At 42.1% G+C, this 18,543-nt stretch overlaps 2 protein-coding genes across 3 annotated transcripts in view; one reads left to right on the forward strand and one right to left on the reverse strand.

Annotated features, from left to right (window-relative positions):
• Positions 1 to 7,934, forward strand: part of TMOD3 (tropomodulin 3) — a 79,254-nt gene extending 71,320 nt beyond the window's left edge. For both annotated transcript variants that reach the window (XM_046653748.1, XM_046653749.1), the window contains one exon: positions 4,530 to 7,934. In XM_046653748.1, the coding sequence (XP_046509704.1) occupies positions 4,530 to 4,564 (35 nt within the window). In that variant the 3' untranslated portion in view covers positions 4,565 to 7,934. The remainder of the gene's footprint in view (positions 1 to 4,529) is intronic.
• Positions 7,935 to 11,581: 3,647 nt separating this feature from the next.
• On the reverse strand, positions 11,582 to 14,840 carry LOC124234876 (RNA polymerase-associated protein LEO1-like). The gene is made up of 3 exons (XM_046652385.1): positions 14,680 to 14,840; positions 13,596 to 13,764; positions 11,582 to 11,722 (listed from the first exon to the last, which is right to left on the reverse strand). Exons 1-3 carry the CDS (start codon positions 14,776 to 14,778, stop codon positions 11,667 to 11,669), a joined length of 324 nt encoding a protein of 107 aa, XP_046508341.1. The 5' UTR covers positions 14,779 to 14,840; the 3' UTR covers positions 11,582 to 11,666.
• Positions 14,841 to 18,543: the final 3,703 nt, after the last annotated feature.

Raw genomic sequence — 18,543 nt, forward strand, 5'->3', positions numbered from 1 at the left:
ACAGTTTTTATATAAATGGCTGTTGGATCTTGTCAAATGCTTTCTCTGCATCTATTGAGATGATCATGTGGTTTTTATTCCTCAGTTTGTTGATGTGGTGTATCATGTTGATTGATTTGCGGATGTTGAACCATCCCTGTGTCCCTGGTATGATTCCCACCTGATCCTGATGTATGATCCTTTTGATGAATTTCTGAATTCTGGTGGCCAAAATTCTGTTTAGAATTTTTGCATCTATGTTCATCAGTGATATTGGCCTGTAGTTCTCTTTTTTCGTGGTGTCCTTATCAGGTTTTGGTATCAGCGTGATGTTGGCCTCATAGAATGTGTTAGGAAGTGTTCCATCCTCCCTAATTTTCTAGAATAGCTTGAAAAGGATAGGTATTAAATCCTCTCTGAAAGTTTGGTAGAATTCCCCAGGGAAGCCATCTGGTCCTGGGGTTTTATTCTTTGGGATCTTTTTGATTGCTGTTTCAATCTCTTTCCTTGTGATTGGTCTGTTCAAATTGTCTGCCTCTTCTTGAGTGAGCTTTGGGAGATTGTAGGAGTCCAAGAATTTATCCATTTCCTCTAGGTTATCCATTCTGTTAGCATAGAGTTTTTTGTAGTATTCTCTTATAATCCGTTGTATTTCTGCAGAGTCTGTTGTTATTTCTCCTCTTTCATTTCTGATTTTGTTTATTTGAGCTTTCTCCCTTTTTTTCTTTGTTAGTCTGGCTAGGGGTTTGTCAATTTTATTTATCTTCTCAAAGAACCAGCTCTTTGTTTCATTGATCCTTTCCACCGCCTTTTTCGTTTCAATAGTATTTATTTCTGCTCTGATTTTTATTATTTCTCTCCTTCTGCTGACTTTGGGCTTTGTTTGTTCTTCTTTCTCTAGTTCAGTTAGGTGTGGTTTAAGATTGCTTATTTGGGATTTTTCTTGTTTGTTAAGATGTGCCTGTATTGCAATGAATTTTCCTCTTAATACAGCTTTTGCTGTATCCCATATGAGTTGGTGTGGCATGTTATCATTTTCATTAGTTTCCAGGTATTTTTGATTTCTTCTTTAATTTCTTCAGTGATCCATTGCTTGTTCAGTAATGTATTGTTTAGTCTCCACATCTTTGTGCCTTTCTCAGTTTTTTTCTTGTAATTAATTTCTAGCCTTATAGCATTATGATCAGAGAAGATGCTTGTTATTATTTCAATTTTTTTAAATTTGTAGAGGCTTGCCTTGTTTCCCAGCATATGGTCTATCCTTGAGAATGTTCCATGTGCACTTGAGAAGAATGAGTATTCTGCTTTTCTTAGGATGAAGTGATCTATATATGTCTATTAAGTCCAATTGTTTTAGTTTTTCATTTAGCTCCACTATTTCTTTGTTGATTTTCTGTCTGGATGATCTGTCTATTGATGTGAGTGGGGTGTTGAGGTCCCCTACTATTATTGTGTTGTTTTTAACATCTTCCTTTAGGTCTATTAATAGTTGCTTTATGAACCTTGGTGCCCCTATGTTGGGTGCATAGATATTTATAAGCATTATTTCTTCTTGATGAAGTGTCCCCTTGATCATTATATATTGTCCCTATGTGTCTCTCTTTACCTGTCTTATTTTGAAATCCACTTTGTCTGATATAAGAATTGCAACACCTGCTTTTTTTCCCCTCGCTATTAGCTTGAAGTATTGTCCTCTGCCCCTTCACTCTGAGCCTGTGTTTGTCCTTGGGGCTGAAGGTGTGTTTCCCGGAGGCAACAAATTGTTGGATCTTGTTCTTTAATCCATTTTGCCACTCTGTGTCTTTTTATTGGAGAGTTCAATCCGTTTACATTAAGAGTGATTATTGATGCATGTGGACTTAAAGCTGTCAATCTGTTGCTCATTATCTGGCTTTCCTGCTTTTCTCTTCCTATGTGCTTTATCCTACCCATTTGATACTGCAATTTCTTATGCTGGGTTTCTTAGAGTTTTGCTTATTTATGATTTGTGTCTCTGTTCTGTTTTTTAGTTTAGTGGCTACCCTGAAGTTTATATTTAGAATCTCGTGTATAATATAGTCTATTCTCTGGTGGTCTCTTACTTACTTGGGCTAGACTAATTTAGTCCCTTTGCTCTTCCCCTCCTAAATTATTATTTTCACTTCTTGTTCCAACTTGTGTTATGAGTTTGTAGTTAGAGTGATAAGATCGTCTTTGCTTTGGTAGTTTCCTTACCTTTATCCTAATGCTACAGTTGGATATTTGCTATCCTATTCTGGTTCTATTTATCTGTCTCCCTACTCTGTGGTTTGTGACCCCTTTCTCCCTTTTTTCTTTTTTCAGGTATGAGAGCCTTCTTGAGGATTTCTTGTAGTGGAGGACTTTTGGTTACAAATTCCCTTAACTTTTGTTTGTCTGGAAAAGATTTAATTTCTCCCTCATATCTGAAGGATATTCTTGCTGGATAGAGTATTCTTGGCTGAAGATTTTTATCTTTTAAAGCTTTGAATATGTCACTCCATTCTCTCCTAACTTGTAAGGTTTCTGCAGAGAAATCCACTGAAAGTCTGATGGGGGTTCCTTTGTAGGTAATTCTCTTTTGTCTTGCAGCCCTGAGTATTTTTTCTTTATCATTCATTTTTGCCATTTGTACTACTATATGCCTTGCAGTAGGTCTTTTTACATTGACAAATCTAGGAGATCTGAAAGCTTCCTCTACACACATTTCTCCATCAATCCCTAGATTTGGGAAGTTCTCTTCTATAATTTCATTAAGCATACTTTCTGCTCCATTTTCCTTTTCCACGTTCTCGGGAATTCCTATGATCCTTAAATTCTTTCTCCTCATTGAATCTGCTCTCTCTCTAATACTTTCCTCATTCCTTTTAATCCTTAGTTCTCTTCTTCTGTCTGGAGCTATTCAGCCTGTCTATCTTCAATTATGCGAATTTGCTCTTCTATGGAGTCTACCCGGGCATTCAGGGAATCTGTATTCTGTTTTATCTGGTCCATTGTGTTTTTCATCTCTAGTAATTCTGTTTGATTCTTCTTTATAATTTCAATCTCTTTTGTGAAGTAACTCCAGAACTCGGCTTGTTTCTCTATCTTTCTCTCTACCTCATTGAGTTTTTTGATTGTAGCTGCTCTGAACTCATTTTCACTTAGTTTACCTAATTCCAAGTCCTCAGGACTTAATTCTATGTTTTTATTGTTTTCCTTCTGGTCTGGGGCTTTTATAAATTGCTAGATGGTTTTTTCCACATGGTGGTAGAATTCAGTTGCAGTTACAGCCTGTCGCCACTAGATGGGGGTCGAATGCCACACGTTCTGAGCTCTCCACCTTCGGGCAAGATGGCAGCACCCAGTGCTCTTTGCTGGGGCACGGGTGGCTTCTCTTGCACACTGATCTGGATTCGATCAGTTCTGTTCTCTGGTCTCCCGGGGCCCTGGGTTTATGAGGTCCCCGCGCACGGAAGCTTTCCCCTGTCAGCAGGTTTCCGCTGTACCAGCGACAGGAGTCCTAGACAATCCCCTGGTCACACAGCCCCTCCCCCACTCCTTCCTGGACCCACGCAGCAATCCTGGTTTCTAGGGGATGGAGCGGTGTTCTCTCCTACCCGGTTCCAGCTCCTCCGAGGTGGGCAGTAGGGGCTCCGTCCTCTGTCTTTTGATACTGTAGGTTTCTGAGTCCTGGCATTAGGTTCGTTAGCTAAAATTCAGGTGTTTTTTTCAGTCCTTTGTTGTACTTTGGAAGGGAGAGAGTCCTGGGTCAGCTCACCCCGCCATTTTGCTCCACCTCCTTGGCTCCAACATTGTGTGAATTTAAGGTGTACATCACTATATTTCAGTTTCTGTATAGAATGCATCATGTTCATCACCATTAGTCTAGTTTTCATGTCACTATACACATACGCCCTTTACTCCTTTTGCCCTCCCCCACCCCATTCCCCTCTGGTAACCACCAATCTATTCTCCTTTCTATGTGTTTGTTTATCTTCCCCATATGAGTGAAATCACATGGTATTTGTCTTTCTCTGACTTATTTCGCTTAGCATAATACCCTCAAGGTCCATTCATGTTATTGCAAATGACACGATTTTGTCCTTTTTTATAGTTAAGTAGTATTCTGCTCTAAGTAGATACCACATCTTCTTTATCCGTTCCTTCATTAATGGGCACTGGGTTTCTTCCACGTCTTGGCTATTGTGAATAATGCTGCAGTGAACATAGGGGTGCATATATCTTTTTGAATTATTGATTTCAAGTTCTTTGGATAAATACCCAGTAGTGGGATAGCTGGGTCGTATGGTATTTCTATTTTTAATTTTTTGAGAAATCTCCATACTGTTTTCCATAGTGGCTGCATGAGTTTGCATTCCCACCAGCAGTGGATGAGGGTTCCCTTTTCTCCAAGGATGTGAATTTTTTATTTTAATGGCCATGTGAACTAGAAACGGACATTTCATTTTTGTACAACTGTAACTGGATTATACAGAAACTTATTTGTTACAAGCAAGTTAACATTGTACAAACTAACAGGGATTTCTAACATTCTTTTATTTTTCTCGTAGTTCGCAAGAGACGAGTTGAAGGAGACCACCAATAAATGCCACCAAGCTGTAGTCTTTGGAAGACTTCGAAAGGTCGCCGAGGGCTTGTGTTGGCGATAGCAGATGTAAAATTTTCCTAGGTCTAAGGGAAAAGACTGGAAATCTTTCTTTTTCTTTTTTTTTTTTTTAAACTACATGTATCTTTTTTCTAGTTTAAGTTGTTACCAGTTTCCAATTGTAAAATCAAAAGTAGATGATATTTTGTATTTTAAAGCATTATTTCTACTTTCTGCGAAAATCAATTTTAATTTAGCTTAATTGAATGATTTATCATGAGTCTTGGGTTAAAAAAATGCAATTGTAGAATTGCATTCTGCAGAATAATATGAAGATTTTAAGGACCAATCTTTTTTAAATCAAAAAGGGACATTGCGGATGGCAGAACTGCTGTTGCACCTCTTAGGTACAAGCCACATCAGAGCTTTCCTTATTCCATGACATGGAGACTTTTCCATGTTTTAGAACACACAAACTTGGCAAGAGTGTGCTTTTTGCTTCCATCCAGAAAGCAAAATACCAGAATTTTAAAACAGATGACTCAAAATCTGGTCATTTGTTTAGGAGGAAAAGCAGATCTCAAGGACAGAGAAAAGGGTCTTCTGCACATTCCAGGTTACTGCCCTTGTCAATGTGTCTCAGCAACACCTAGAGTTGTTTTCAACAAAGTTGTCAGCTTGGCCAGGTTCCATGCTTTGTTCAAAAGTATACGTATGTCTAAATTCATCACAGTTTTTTATTTGAATAATGTGGGCATTAGTAATTTTGTGAAAGCTGATAGAACGAGCATCTGAGTGGGAAAGCAATTTCCCTGCCTGCAAAAGGCATACAGCCAACTGTCAGTTCCTTAGAGGAAAAGAGAAAAGAAAACTGTTATTAAACACATGAAATCAAAGATAATAAACACGATGGAGTTTTAGTCTGAGGAGCATGCAAAACGGTCATTTAAACTGATGGTTACTGTGAAGTAACTTAGAAAATGCCATGAGTATAAATTAAGTGTTGCACAGTATAGTGGGAAGTTCCCATATGCAATGCAGAATTCCTGAAACGGTATTTAATCGCCACTCACTACAAATTTTCCAACCAGTAAGGAAATTGTTATTGTTCATAAATCTCATTTTTATTATCTGTTTCCTTTCATCTTGTACTTTTTTGCCCATATTGTATAAGAGTAATTTCTCATAACAAAAGTTATCTTCCTATTGATCAAAGTATTAAAATAAGGGGACAGTTGACCAGCGGGTGGGAAGACTGCCTCCAGAACCGAGGGCAAGAGAGGATTTGGACCTCTGTATTCATGCCCTGTTTCAGGGCGGCCCCTGGAGCAGGCGCTGGCAGAGGCTTCAGGGCTACAGAAGTTGGGGCCCGGGTGGGGGGAAGGAATCTGAGTAATCCTGGCCTCAAAAATTCAGTCCTGGCTGTATCATTTACAAGGGGGATTTTTCTAGAGGGAAGAATCTTGTTTCGGAGTAGGGGAGAGGTCTGCTGTCAATTTTTTAAAAACTTTTATGAAATTGAATTACAAAATGTCAGCTCCTTCAGCTTGGGCTGGACAGCTCCTCTAATGAGCTAGGCACCTTCTTGTGTACGACGGTAATAAGCCTTCTTAATGGGCAAACGCTGCCCTCATAAGAACTGGGTGTATTTGTTTTTTTGAATCAGTATCCAGTATTTTTAAAGGGGCCAAAGATTGACTTTGCACTATTCCCTTTCAGTTACAGGTCACTGGTTTTGTTTTGTTTTGTTTTGTTTTTTTCAAATTAGCAAGTGTCTCTTTCTCTCTCTCTCTTCTTTTCACATACAGCTTTGGAAATGCACTTGGTTTTAGAGACTGCACGGTTCCAGCAGGGTGGGGAGCGAGTATGGCAGGTCTGTAAGGCTTCCATTACACACTGAGCAAGGCTTCCTTGCTTGCACTGTCCTGTAAGTCAATAAATTAAGTAATGTTACCCCTTCCTCTCATAATTTTTTAAGAATAAGTAGGTGGGACCCTCCCTAGAATTGTGTCATACTTATTGATAATGTCTTTTTCACTTATTATTTATCAAAGTGTGAAGAAGTTGAATGTTTTGCTTGTACCATTCCAGTTCTGAGTTACGATACTTCATTATATAATTGAAGAAAAGATTTCTTCATAAATAACTTTAAAGATGAACATTCATTCAATTGAGTACAGAAAATCTTTCAAGAATTGTAATTACAAGGGAGAAAACTGGTGTTTACTTTGATCTTTAAAAATCTGGCACCTTATAACCTTCTATAACTTTCAGTATTTCTATATCACTCTAAAATTTGTAATAGATTAGGGTTGTGAAATAGTCTTGATTTTTAAACCAAAGATTTTCTAAGACCTTAAGTTTTGTAGTCTAATCAACTTAAACTTATCTGCTTATCTAATCAAAGAATGTTCTTTCCATTTTTAAATTGCTGTTTTTAATTTCCCATTTTATAAAATTTGATATTCATATTTGTGTGAAGTTCTCATTTTTCCAGTATATCTACATGAAATTGTATGTATTAAAAATCAATATTAATAACTAATATTGATATTATTAAAATGGATTTTGGTGCTATAGACTTGTAGCTAAAACCTAGTAGAAATCTAAAGTGAAATACATTTTCTAAGGGTGCCTGTCATTTAAAAGACCGAATAAACATTTTGTGTTTAAAAAAATTAGCAGGTTGTTAGAGATTTCAGGGAGAATTATCTTGGTCATTAAATTGCAAATTCTTGTGATTTGAATGAAATAACCCACACACTTGCTTTGCACAGTAGGTGTGCTCTGGAAAAGTTACATGTAAATAGAACTTTGTGAATTGTTTGCTCATTGAAGTATCTGGTGTGTTTTCATTTAAAAAGGGGATCCCATGGCATAATAAAACTTACAAAAGAAAAAATATGTTTTGATAAAATGTTAGTCATGTTCTCTTGTCCATTATATTTAACCCTTGCTGCCATTAAAGTAAGATGAAAAGATTCACAAGGTTTCATAAAATCTTACATTTTCGGCTCTGAGTTCCCAGGGCTGCCTCACTTTTTCCTCATAAACTCACGAACCCCCCGTTCCCTCCCAGCAGATCCGAGGAACGTGGTTTTTCTAGAGTCCACAGCAACTTCCATTCTCTGCAAGTTCAGGACTGTCCAACTTTGCTCTTTCATTACAATGCCACTTCACTTTTTTAAAAAAAATTTTCTACTTTTATTGAGATATAATTGACATATAACATTGTATTAGTTTAAGGCGTCCAACATAATGATTTGATATATGTATATATTGCAAAATGATTAGCATAAGTTTAGTCAGCATCCTCACATAGTTAAAAAAAATTTTTTTTTCTTGTGATGAGAACTTTTAAGATCTACACTCTTAGCAATTCTCAAGTATACAGTACAGTCGTATTAACTATAGTCACCATGTTGTACATCACATCCCCACAACTTATTGATCATGTAACTGGAAGTTTGTACCTTTTGACCCCCTTCACCCACCCGCCCCCCCCCCCCCCCCCCCCCCCCCCCCCCCCCCCCCCCCCGCCTTTGGCAACCGCCAGTCTGTTCTCTGTTTCTATGAGTTCAGTTTTTTTAGATTCTCATATAAGGGAGATCATACAGTATTTGTCTTTCTCTGTCTGACATTTCACTCAGTCTGATGCCCTCAAGGCCCCTTCACTTTTGAATAGTCTTAATGAAGACATGGCACCCGCGAGACCCAAACATGTGCATGAGCCGGGGCAGCTCCTGCTGCTGCTCTAAGGCCAGGGCTGTGCACGCTCGGATCTGAATGTCCACAGAACCGGCTTCTCCATCAGCTCTCACTGAGCACGGTTTCTAGATATTTCTCATCATAAGACTTGCTTACCAAACAAAGAAACTCTTCACTGATTATTTTTAGGTTGAGAAAATTGTCTTTATAAGCAAAGATTTTTATATTCTGTCATTTTAATTTGGTCATTCTTCCTGTGTCATATTGATTTTTCTGCATTATAATTCAGTTCGCTAAATCCTCCCCTAGAAAAACTAAACAAATTGGAAAATTTTTATGATAAAACATTTGGAGCATTTTATTAAACTCTAACTTGCAGTTTGATCATTCAGAGGAGCCAATCTTAGGGCTTACCTAGGAAAAAAGACATTACTAAGTAAACGACTTGTAAGCCATTAATGAGTATTTTAGTCTTGGTTGACATATACAGAATTTTCCTTAGGACACCTACTCTAGTGGCTAGAAAAGAATCGATTGTAAAACACCACCAGCCATGTTTTCTTCACATCACTGTACAAGCTCATACAATTTTAGGGTAATCAGACACCCTTAGAGTCCACACACGTAAGGTTTAATTCTCTTTTCTACAGACTGTCAGGATGTTTTCATTGCTGCAAAGCAATTGACTGGCCTAAAATTTTTCTGTCAGATATTGTAGCCCATAGTTACACATTCAGAGAGTAAGGTTTAAGAACAAATTCTGGATGCTCCTTGGTGGGTATGCATGGCAATTTTTGGGAGTTGAAATTTCACCTTCACTCAAAAAGATAAAGTTTTTGATTCAGCTGTTACAACTTTTTAGCTTTATCTGCTTAAGAATTGTAAAAATTTGTAAGAAAAAATTGCATGCATACACTTGCACACACATAAAAACTTTTGTAATTTCAAATAAATGCCCACTTAATTTTTTTCCAGTCTTTTGGATGAATTATATTTGGTTTTAGTTATGTTTGGTTATGTTGAAAATCACCTTTGTAACAATGCATCTTTCTCTGTCACGTGAAATCAGGTATTTAAGTACATTTTTTAATGCTAAAATATCCAAAATGCTGTAAATGCTCTATTTTTTCAGTTTTTATAAATATAAAAGCAGTGAATTTTATAATACTGATATTTAAATATTACAAAATATTATTAACCTGGTTCATAATAACACAGTGAAGTTCCTTTTGAAGAATATGTACTATTGGCATTTAGAACTTACCACTTCATACTGGAATAAATAATTTCAATAAAGTTTATCAAATATCCTATGCACTTGGACTTTTTGAAAAATCCCTTTAGTTCCTACGTTCTGAAGTTCATTCCTTACATAGCTCTTCAAGAACAAGCTTATTAATTTCTGAGTTATTCTGTCCCACCCTTTAAGCCATATAAAATTGTCAATACTTGACCATAATTTTACCCATAAAAATAGTAATTTCGTATGGTTCGATCTAATACCATCAGCACTCGGTCAGGGCTGTCCACAAAATTGAACTGAACCGACAAATGTGAAGAAACGGCTCCTGTCATACAGCCCATTCCCGACCCGATGGGAGCCAGTCCTGCCAACGGACTAGAGATTATTCTTACAGTAAAGCGAAGCCATCTCTTATCAATCAGCCATACCCACCAACCGAAAGAGAAAATCAGTGAAACGTGTAATGGGGTTGAGGAAACTTTTAGAGATAAGTTCAAATAATTTAAAATCTTTAGAGTTCTGAAACAAAGGAATGAAGAAATTCCCCGTGAGTCTTTAATGTTGGCTGGCCTTCGAAGATGGCTGTTGGGCCTACATTCACGTACAGGAAGCCTTGATGTCTGTCTGTCCCCTTGGGTGAGTCTCAGGCTTAGGTGCTGGCGTTGTCAGGTGACTCCAGCTCCTATGAGTCCGAGTGGATGTGGTGCCAGCAACTGTGGCCATGGGGACGGTGCCATCATGCTTAGCCCAGTGACACCTTGCTCTTTTAGGTACCAAAAAATCGGGGTGGCTGACGACAAGTCAGTCTGAAATCACCAAACATCTTTTGTCCTTCACACATTTCGCTCTCCCGCCTGTCCGCAGGGTTGAGGGCCTGGCGATCCCAGCCCGACTCGCCCACCCCTGTCCCCTCTGCAGACGGAGGAGAGCCTCGGGGCCAGCAGCCCCCATGAGGGGGGCCGACCTCACAATCCCACTGTGCTCGTACCTCGCAGTGTCCTGGATGCATCTAACTTGATTTTCAGGAGCTGGTGCTAATTATGGATGTGTTTACTACACGACTATAAAATTACACTTTAAAAGTATAAAAGGGAGGGAAATACACTTTAAATCTGGGTTTTCTGCGTGGCGAGATGATGGGCCATCTCTTTTTCTTTGACCATTTCTATTTAACAATAAAACATATTTAAAAACATGTCTAATTAGTATTCAACTCTCAGAGGTAAAGTATAAACATTAAATCATGAAGGATTTACATGGTCAAGCCCAGACCCCACTGAGTCGAGGAAACTGACTTCAGAGCAGTAGAGTAACTTGCCCAAGGTTAGACCATTGGTCTGCTCGCTCAGTAGACATTGACTAGAGTGCCCTCTTAGGTTCCTGCTACTGCACCAACCACAAAGCTAGCAGTCACCTCTAGTATTTGGTTTCCCACTGTTCTTCTCCTGATAACTCGGGGGTATTTTGGGTGTCTTTCTCTGTAAGGTCACTGATGTACCTTCTCAGCATTGTGACTGCTGTGCGTCTAAGATCCTGACCCTTGTCTCAAAAATGCTTGTTTTTTCACTTGAGAAGAAAAAGTTTTGGACAGAGGTCTTAAGTTTGTTAAACCTCAGCTTCCCCGTCTGTAAAATGGGAATAATAGCACCTGCCCTTCAAGTTGTTCTGAGGCTTAGAATTGGTAAGGCCTGTGCAGCACGTGGCAGAGCGCCCCGCATCCAGGCAGCCCTCCCATGCTGCCCTGCTCTGACAAAGTCGCAGGGCGATGTGGTCACGGGAAAGTTAGCACCATGCCAACGGAGATGACAGCACAGAAGGACCCCAAACCCAGCTAGGCAGGTCAGGGAGGACATCCCGGAGGAGGTCATACCTGAGCTGGACCTCAGCTCACCTGGGCGGGGCCAGGGGGACAGGGTAGGGCAGAGCAGCAGGAATGCATGAACCCTGAAGACCCAGAGCAAAGTTATCAAAATAAACTTCTCGTTTGGGAGAAATGGATGTTCTAAACCACAGACTTGCTTCTGAACATATTTTATTCACAATTAGGATGATGCCAAAGCAACTCAGTTCATTTCAGTCAAAACAAGGCATTTCATTGTTTTAAAACAAACTGTTGAGAACAAGATATCCAGTGAGGGCACATTTTCTGCCTCAGTCGTCCTCTTCCTCTTCCCCCTCCACTTTCCTCTTTCTGGAGGGCTCGCCACCTGAACAGATTAATAGAGAAGGTGTAAAATTTATATGGAAAATTTCTGGAACTTTCGCTCAAGGCGCTCTGAGCTGACGGGGAGCCAGCCCTGCCTGCTAGAACTCGACCCCCAGCGGTGACCCGTGTCCGCAGACACTGTCGCTAGAAGCCAGGCAGCGAGCGACCGGGCCCAAGGGATGAGACCTTCTCACTCTGCTGACTGACGTTCCCAGCATCTGAATTGAGACACGTTCCTCTGCTTGCTCAGTACTTGACTTTCTCTACCTAAAATTCCATATTTTAGAGCCCGTCCATTTTCAAAAAGGACTGCTTGTGTTCTGTGTGCTTTTTCAGGATGCTTTTAAAGTTTTAAATATAGTTTTTTATATGAAAAATTAATGCCTCTCTTACACAGGTGACCAATGCGTAATTGAACATTTCTGCTACTGCGACGTTCGCCGCCGTCTCTGAAACCCAGGGTGAAGCGCTGAGTGACTTAACACGACGCGTGGGCAATAACGGTGATTCATGTCTAATGAGACTTAAAATTTCTTTGCCCTTGTGGTCTTATAAGTAGAAAAGGAAATAATTAAAGGAAAAATATCTTAATGACATAGAAATAAAATAACCCTCAACTACCATTGGATCCAGACAATAAAGACGCCCAGCACCACGATGCACCAGACAGACCCCTTGCTCTGCCACACTGAACTGTTTGTCCTTCTCCAGTGGGGCCTTGGTGTGTCAGGGCCCTGTGCCTTCTCTCACAGGCCTTTCCATCCACCTGGCCTGCCCACCCTGGCCAGTGTACCCTGCGTGCTAACACTTTCTTCAACACCCAGTGTGGTCACCTTCTCCGAACAGCCTTCCAACACCCACACGAGCACGGGTGTCAGACCCTCCTCAGGGACCATCCTAGTCCTGTCACTGCAGTTATCTCACTGAGTTTCAGCGAAATGTGTAGACATCTGTTGTGTCCCTGAGCTGTGAGCTCCTCTGCATTCCAGGAGTTGGCTCCCGGGTACAGGGCAAATCCCTTAGAATGGAATAAATTTGGTTTTACCTCATCACTGGTGAGTTTCTTTGCTCTCAGTAATCTTTGAGCCTTATCTTTTTTGGTCCTTCAAGATTGTCTGAAAGCAAAGGAACCTGAGACATGAGATTGACCTTCAAAGATGAAGACCTGTTTATTCCTGAATTTTTCTTCTGCTGAATATTGTTACTTTCCACCATACATTTTTCCTTGAGGAACCAATAATGTTTTTATTATTATTATTTTTTGGTGAGGAAGATTGGTCCTCAGCTAACATCTATGCCACTCTTCCTTTATTTTGTATGTGGGACACTGCCACAGCATGGCTTGATGAGCAGTGTGTAGGTCTGCTCCCAGGATCTGAACCCAGGAGCCACAAGCCACCAAAGCAGAGCACGCAAACTTAACCACTACACCACCAGGTGGGCCCTAGAGGAGCCAACAATTTTTTTTTTTAAGTTTTGATGAGAAGGTGTATATAACTTTTGGACATACTGCAATGACTTAAATTTGATTTTGTTCTCAGAGAGACTGTGTGATCACTTTTAAATACCCAAGAAGCTTCATGCACACATTTTTTAAAAACTACAAAGTTTAAATATTGGGTCCTTAATTATGCAAGCAGGTAAACTGCCTATCACATATTTTCCACCAAAAGGACATAAATTACTTAACTGATTTTATTTGCAGGTGCCTTACTTTCCCAACTAAGTTTTTCTGTGGGAAAGTGGCCCAAACAACAACAAAATGAAAATGTACTGTTGTCCCAAGTAAACAACAGCAGGCAGGGAGTCAGAGCCTGTCAGAGCAAGAGCGGGCCCGCGGCCCTGAGGTGACATGGCACCTCCACCCGACTCACCTCGGAGTTCCCCTGGGTCGTGGTTTTTAACGGCTTCGTTGCCTTCCTCCTCCTCCTCCTCGTCACTGCTGGGGTCCTGGTAGGGGACACTCGGCCCCTGCTGGGTCTGCTTCGCCCGCGGATGGACTGTCTCCTGGTGAGCAGAAGCTCTCAGACGTTCTTCTTCTTTCTGTAAAGAAGCAGACAAACTATTTAACTTCACAAGTGAAGTAGTTTAGCGCCCACGTGCACCTACTTTTCCCAGCAAGAACACGTAAACACCTGGCCCAGGACACCACCTATTTCCTGTCTTCAGAGCCCACTTCTCTCCACTCCACACCTGGTACCACACGCAGTGACGGTCTTGTTTAGTTCCAAAGTGTGAAGGCAACACATGGGGGAAGCGGCAGAGGCTCCCTCCCACTCACCGCCCATCAGAACAGGCCCAGGCCCGGTCTCCAGAGCTGCAGTGAACGCCGTGCGGCCACTCAGAGCCCAGAGAGCAGTGACCAGCCTGAGGAAGGCCAACCATGCCCAGCGGACGCCTGAGGGAGGCCGTTTCTGTTCTCTCCCGGGATAACACCCGACTTGCCCAGGTTCCACCAAACTACCATGGTGCCCAGATGTTCCTGTCTGGGCCCCGTGATCCAGAGAGCACCCCATGGCTCCTGACGACAGCAGGGGTTCCCTGAGACCCAGAGTAGACTCCATTTCTCTCCATCTGCCTGGCATTCCACACATTGGGGTTCACAAGGCAGGGCCAGCGTTGAAGGAGTCAGGAATGTCCTTTTCACCTTCGTATATCACGTCCTATCTGGCTAACAAGGTTTTATGATACCTGTCAAAAGTTACATTTTTTAAATGATCAGTTTTCTTCTGAAATCTCATAGATTGGAGAGACAGCAGCTGCATGTCTGGTTTGCTATATCTCACCAGCAGCCATTGACGTTACTGTGGTTAACCACACACTTAGAAAGTGAACTGAGCTCCCTGATAATCACAAGAAATAAAATGGCTGTGGCAATAAGAAATGGTGAGTTAATATTCTGGAAAGCACAGCTCTTTATATCCCAAAAAATCCCAGGCTAAAGTTTAGCCAACATACCTTAATCATTTCCGTGCGATGGCATTCGGGATCAGGACCGGCCATTGGTAAGATTCTAATCTGTGTCCTTGAGCATCTATTAGCAAGTGGCAGGGTCATCTTTCTGTGTGTGGCACTGTCTGTAGAGTGAGGTCTGCCAGGGAATGGACAAAAATCTCTCACTGTTTCCTCAGAACATTTGGAGGCAGTCATCCATCCCAACAGCAAACATCCATGGATAAGGACCACTTCCCCTTGAGCAGAGCAGGGAGGTACAGCCACGGGTCCTGGCACTTCTGCACCTTCCTCCTTCTCTGGTGCCCCGAGAGGTTCCTCCCTCTGCCCCACGTCCCGGGGAAAGCTGAGGCAGTGAGGTGGGAGTGCAACGGAAGGCGGAGGCAGGTGGCAGGGGCAAGGTCTTTTGCAAGGAAAACCCCTGACTGCAATCAGAGAGAGAAGAGAAGGGCTATGAACTCTCATTTCCGTGAGGGTAGCGCAGAGGCCGGAAGGCACAAGTTAAGAGCTAAAGATGAGTCTGAATAAAATTGGAAGGTCAAAGCAAGGAGGCAGGTCACAGTAGCAGGGGTACCTCATGACAGCCCAGGGGGACAATAACAGAACAGGAGGCCCCAGGGCAAAAAGCACTGGTTCCTGACTCAAGGAAGGCAGATTTTAAGTACATCAGAGAGAGGAAAGGATGATCCTCAGGAGAGCCCAGGCCAGAGAGATGGGACGTAAGGGGGTAAGTTATGCTGGGCAGTCAAATGTCATCTCAGTGTGCAGCACGGCACACAGTGCAGAAAAGCACGGTTGGAACCGATGATCTTGCAGGATGCGATTCTAGAAGAACCATTAAGAGGGTGGATTTGAGCAGCTTTCACTGTGCCAGTCTCTGCACTACAGGACGTTTTCTGTATTATTTGCCTTAATTGAGGCAACATCCCTGTGAGGTAAACGTTATTATCTCCATTTTATAGATAAGGAAACGAAAAGCGAGTGAGACTGACACTCTTGCTGAGGCTTACACAAACAGAAGGAGACAGCCTCGGAGCTGTTCGCCACAGTCTCTAAGACAGACCAAGACATTTACTGAGCATAACTCACACACCATAAAATTCACTCCTTTTAACATACAAGGAAATGATTTTTTTTAATTTACAAAGTTGTGCAACCACGACCACAATCTGATTTTAGAACATTTCCTTGACCCCGAAAAGAAACCTTGTGCACAGTGGTGCAGCGTCTCAAGGGCTCCACTCCTCCAGGAAGGCCGCATGGAGGACGGCAGCGCTGGGTCCCTCAGACGGAGGCCCTGCGGAGGAGGGGAGCGGGCAGCACGCAGACAAGGGGCCGCAGCACAGATGCGGATGCGCGCAGCACTGGGCTCAGGCCACAGCTGTCACATCAGCTAGCTCTTCCCTCTCCTCCACTGCGTGCACACACCGCAGCCTTCTCAGGGCCGGCAGCTTCCCAGGGAGATTTCTTTACAGGGAAGGGACACGCCGACCAGCAGAGTGGCACAGACGATTCTTCTGGGCCTCCTACCAGGTGCGCTGATCAATGTACATCAAGACACCTGCTTCTGGTTCATGGTGCGGTCTCAGGTGGGTTCTGATAGCGTGACTGGCTCCCTGAGGAACAGCAGCGTGTAGTAAAGGGGAAAAGATAGTATGGGAACCAGACCGTGGTCCCTAGTGAGCCGCACCTCCACATTACGTCCACCAGGGCTGAGTGGGGCATTTGGCACAACCTCTCTGCCTTGTTGCTCTTTACCGGCAAGGCACAACCAGTCAATATGAATGCTTACCTAAAGGTGAGTTTGGATTTAAACACGGCTTGTCCCTGTAGACCAGTGTCCTCTCTGACAAACAGGTGGCTGTGATTGTCCTGCAGTGGCGCTTTGTAGACATCAAACACTTCACTGCCCAGATGGAGGGACAGGCTGGAAATGAGAAACGGTTCAGTTACGGGGCTGGATATTTAATGAATCCTACAGCTTCTGTTCCACCCTGTTAGCTTTACTTAAGACGCTGTGGAATGCAGGACACTGTCCCTGTGCTGAACTCACAAGACAAAGAAAAGACACTGTCAATAACCAGCCTCTCGCCCCTCAAAGTAAAAGGTGGTAAAATCCATCCTCCTGTCAACTTCAAACAGAATTTTGTCATTTTCCCAATCTCTACCACTTTATTAGTAAAACAGAAACTGTTTTCAAAAACATCAATTTATAATATCAAATAGCTCAACTTTGGGATCTAACACCATGCTTTCACCCCAATAAGGTAGACACCATGAACCTGATCACGCCTGGGGTCCATTTTGAAAGCCTCCCACCAGCGCAGCAGTGTGACCTCAACCCTGTCTATTTCTCTCAAGTTTCCCAGGTAATGCGAGAGGCCTGGATTTTGTCAATTCTCTACCGAAAGATGACCCCAAAGTAAGATCCTACGGAGAGAACTTCACTCCTCCCCAGCCTCGCTCTGGGTAGTTTGACCCTCTGCAGGCATTTTGGGCTCACCTTCCATCTGACCACTTCACCATCCGAGTGTTGCTTTCTTTAATTTTATTGCCTTCTTCATCCTGGCGCATCCTCCAGCGTATAGTGTTTTCTACCTGGTTCAAAACACAAAGGCATTAGAAAAGCAGTATAACCAACCGCATGTTCTTTTTTCCCTCAAGTGACTTATAATCATGTACCAAGAATTCACAGGTCGTGATAGAATAAGCTTATAAAAAAAATAGCTGAGTAGGAGAAACCCTCCTACTACAAATACCCAGAGATATTGGCTGACCTAACCAGACATTTTGTTTAAATCTTTTCTGAGCTCCAGTTCATGGCAGTGGAAACAGAAGCTAAATACGGTGCAGGATGGAAGGGTTAATCAGACACAGTAGGAGCGCCATAGGAGAGAGGATCGGGCTCTGGGTCCACACGAGGTGGGCATTTAAGACGGAGACCTCAGCCTATCGCAGGGCCCCTTGAGGGGGTGTGAACCCAGTGACAGAAGGACTGAAAAGTGCCCATTGGCCTAGTAAGACAGGGAGGCTCTGGGCATGAAATTAAAAAAAAAAAAAGAAGAAACAATTAAGTAATTAATAGCAAATTAAAACCTGAGACTTGTGTTTTGCCCTGTTTTTTAGTTCAAATTTACCCTACCCACACGATAGGGAACTCCAAATCACAAAAGGAGGATAAACAGGGATCTTGCCCACTGCCACCACTGGGGGCCCGGGCAGAGGCTCATGAAGAAGGCACGTCCCTGAGAAGGCAATGGTAGTGCTCTGCCGTCCCAGGCCTGCTCGGGAGGGACCGTGGAACTACAAGGCCTCTACTCATGCATACTCTGAACTTCCACGAAGAGCCTGAGATAGTTCTGCTGTGGGAAGGTGCTTGGACCTATCCACTATCAAACGTGGAGGCTGCTCCATATACTCAGCCACACGCTCATTTATCCTGAAGGAAGGAGCTAACAATTTTCAAGAATTTTTATCTTTACTTCTGTTGAAAAACTACAACTGCAAAACGAAGTATTCTGAAAAGACATTTAATGCCTTGTTCTAAACAGTCATTTGTCGATTGAATAGTCAACATAAAAGAGCATTTCATAAGCTCATCTCAAGTTGTTATCCTTGTGTTTCACTTGATAAAAAGAAAAACTTAAAAGAAAAAAAAGAATAAAGTGTGGAATGGTACCTTTAATTTTAACCTGGTTCTATCTTCCTCATCAAGCACTTTCTCATCTGCAAATTCATCTTCATAATACTGAGGATCAAAAGGTCTAAAGATTGTTTTTTAATGTCGTATCAGCCATACTTAGTAATGACTATGATTAATACTATAAAATAATCTGTACAACATGCACCAAGATGCTAAAAAAAATCACA

This window comes from Equus quagga, chromosome 2 (assembly GCF_021613505.1).
Source record: "Equus quagga isolate Etosha38 chromosome 2, UCLA_HA_Equagga_1.0, whole genome shotgun sequence".
Lineage (NCBI taxonomy): Eukaryota > Metazoa > Chordata > Mammalia > Perissodactyla > Equidae > Equus > Equus quagga.